The following is a 2,500-nucleotide window of genomic DNA, read 5'->3' as shown; positions in this document are numbered from 1 at the left end:
GACATGTCACTCTTGTTGGCTACGAACAATACTGGGATGGACGACTCACTAAAGTATTTCTATGGTAAAAAGAGAGAGAAAGAGAGAAGGGGGAAGAATTTAAAAATAATTAGTAATGGACATGATTTAAACCCAAATGATAAAAGAAAGAAAAAAAAAAAAAGAAATCGAACAGTAATAAAAATTCTCAAGCCTCATAAAAAAGGCAAAAAAGAGAAAAGAATAAAAAATAATAAACAAACTCAGCAACCTATAACACAACTTACTAGGTATATTCTAGCGACGTATTCAAAAGCTTTTGGATTCGAGACATCATATACCAGGCAGGCAACATCACACTGCACCTCATTGGGCATTAGGGCATCTGTGATGTTGTGAACATCAATATCATGTAAAACGAGGTATTTCTCTTGCCCATAAACTTGTAACGTGCTAATGGTGTGGCGTGACAATTTTTCTTCTGGGATTTCTTGTACTTCCTGTTGTTGGAAAATTATACATCAATACAGAAAAAAAAATTGAAGACATTAATAAATGAAATGTACTGCTCTAGTGTTACCTATCATTTGTTTTATCATACCTATCTAGCTAAAAATTAGATATGCCTAATCAAACTGAAGATTACTCTTAACTCTCTTCTCTTGCATATCTTCTTTTCTTTTTAACTTTTCTTAAATCCTAAGAAACTTACTGATTTCCCTCTATTTAACATTATCTATTGTCAATAATTTTATCTATTCAATCCATTCCTTCTAATTAACCATAATTCAATATATAATCCATACATTACATGGCATTTATCATAATACATATAAACACTGAATAATCACAATGACTCATCACACCTCTAAAGATCTTCCAAGGAGGCCCTGACAGAATGTTGTCTTGCCACTATCACGAGGCCCAATCACATGGCACTGGTAGACATTCCGCATAGTCTGTTTCTTCTGGAGGTCTATCCGCTTTTCTCGTGTTACTGTTTACAGATAGAATGGAGAGAAAAGAGTATTAAAATCAAAACATAAAACTGGACATAGATTTCTACCATGGCATTTGTACAAATCACTGTTAATATCATGAAGATTACAAAGAAAAGAAAAAATTATAATAAAAATAATCATCAATAAATCAAATAATAACCAGCAATCACAAATCTCAAAACTAGAAAAAGAAGAATAAAGGAAAAAAGAAAAATCAGTCAAAGCACCTGTGATGGCAGATAGCTGGTTGTCATCTCCTGTCCCAGAATATCCAAGGTAAGCGAAGTACTCTAGTGTCCTCTGAACATCAAGTAGAGTCCACAATGTCCACTGTGCCAGGTATCCCTGTAACGTAATCCATCCCTGGGGACAAAATCAATACAATGAATATGACCCAATAGTACAAATTCACAAAACTGAACAACACAGCCAAATAACATCAGCAAATACAAGATCTGAATGCAAAATTAATTAATTGAGGCAGGCACACATACAGTAAAAAGCCAATCACGACAATCAACAAAGATTCAGTTTCTTACCTTCTCATCTGTATGCACTGAATTTAGCACATCTGGACCCCATGGCATGATGGGACAGGTAGAGAAGAGGTCAATGAGCTCCTGTGGACTGAGGGCCCCATCGTTGTCCCGATCGTATTTTTCAAAGAGGTTACTGAGGAATGAGTAGCCGGCATGATTAAGCTCTGTGCTACATCCTGGTGGCACGCGGAGACTGCTGGTACAGAGGAGAAACGGGGAGGTCAAATCTGGTTTTCCATCATAGGAATGTGTACCTGCTGCTATGATGATTTATATCACATCAAGTCTGTCTCATGCTGACAGACTGATAAACATAAATGCAGACTCAAACACACACACACACACACAACTCCTACAAATTGTTCAATACTCCCTAATGCACACATACGGTGGGAAGAGGTAGTCCTTTGTGAGCTGTAGGTTGTCATTATAGCCAAATCTCCGCAAGACAGTCCAGGTGGTCTCATGACGCCCTCTCTGGATAAAGAGGCGGTGCAGGAAGAGGAAGCCCCGCAAAGTGAGTGAATCATTATGGACACCATCAGACACATTGCGTCGAACAACGGTCTTGAGCTCTTCTAGGGCCTGAGAGGGAGATGTGTGTTTAGGTCTATGTGAGTGAGTAGGAAGGTGGAAGTGCTGGAGAGGGAAGATAAAAGAATAGAATAGAATAGAATAGAAGAAGAAGAAGAAAAAAGAGATGATGGATCATCATTGGGTAGGAACAAAACAAAATGTGTAGTTTGGTGTTACAAATCTGTTTACAAATGTCCCTTTAGATGAAACCATAGATATCATTATGAAATTGTTTGATAAAACTAATAAAGTTTTGGGATTTAATATAATGTATTTTAAGAAGCTTTCGGACATAGCCACAAAAGATATAATGTTTTGGTTTAATGGAATTTTGTGCAAACAAATTGAACGGGTAGCGATCAGAAGCACTTTAGGACCTAATTTAGCTAACATTTATGTGTGCCA

At 36.9% G+C, this 2,500-nt stretch overlaps 1 protein-coding gene across 1 annotated transcript in view; it reads right to left on the bottom strand.

Moving 5' to 3' along the window:
- The window catches only part of Miro (mitochondrial Rho GTPase), a 29,092-nt gene that overhangs the window by 15,339 nt on the left and 11,253 nt on the right, over positions 1-2,500 (bottom strand). Inside the window, exons 6-11 of the mRNA XM_070137468.1 lie at positions 1,908-2,158; positions 1,520-1,712; positions 1,208-1,343; positions 846-976; positions 267-479; positions 1-59 (exon numbers count right to left, since the gene is read on the bottom strand). The exon at positions 1-59 is cut by the window's left edge and continues 138 nt beyond it. Of these exons, the coding sequence (XP_069993569.1) occupies positions 1-59; positions 267-479; positions 846-976; positions 1,208-1,343; positions 1,520-1,712; positions 1,908-2,158 (983 nt within the window). The remainder of the gene's footprint in view (positions 60-266; positions 480-845; positions 977-1,207; positions 1,344-1,519; positions 1,713-1,907; positions 2,159-2,500) is intronic.

This window comes from Penaeus vannamei, chromosome 23, assembly GCF_042767895.1.
Source record: "Penaeus vannamei isolate JL-2024 chromosome 23, ASM4276789v1, whole genome shotgun sequence".
NCBI lineage: Eukaryota > Metazoa > Arthropoda > Malacostraca > Decapoda > Penaeidae > Penaeus > Penaeus vannamei.
Note: the sequence above shows the minus strand (reverse complement) of the source record. Positions and strands in the feature narration are given on the sequence as shown.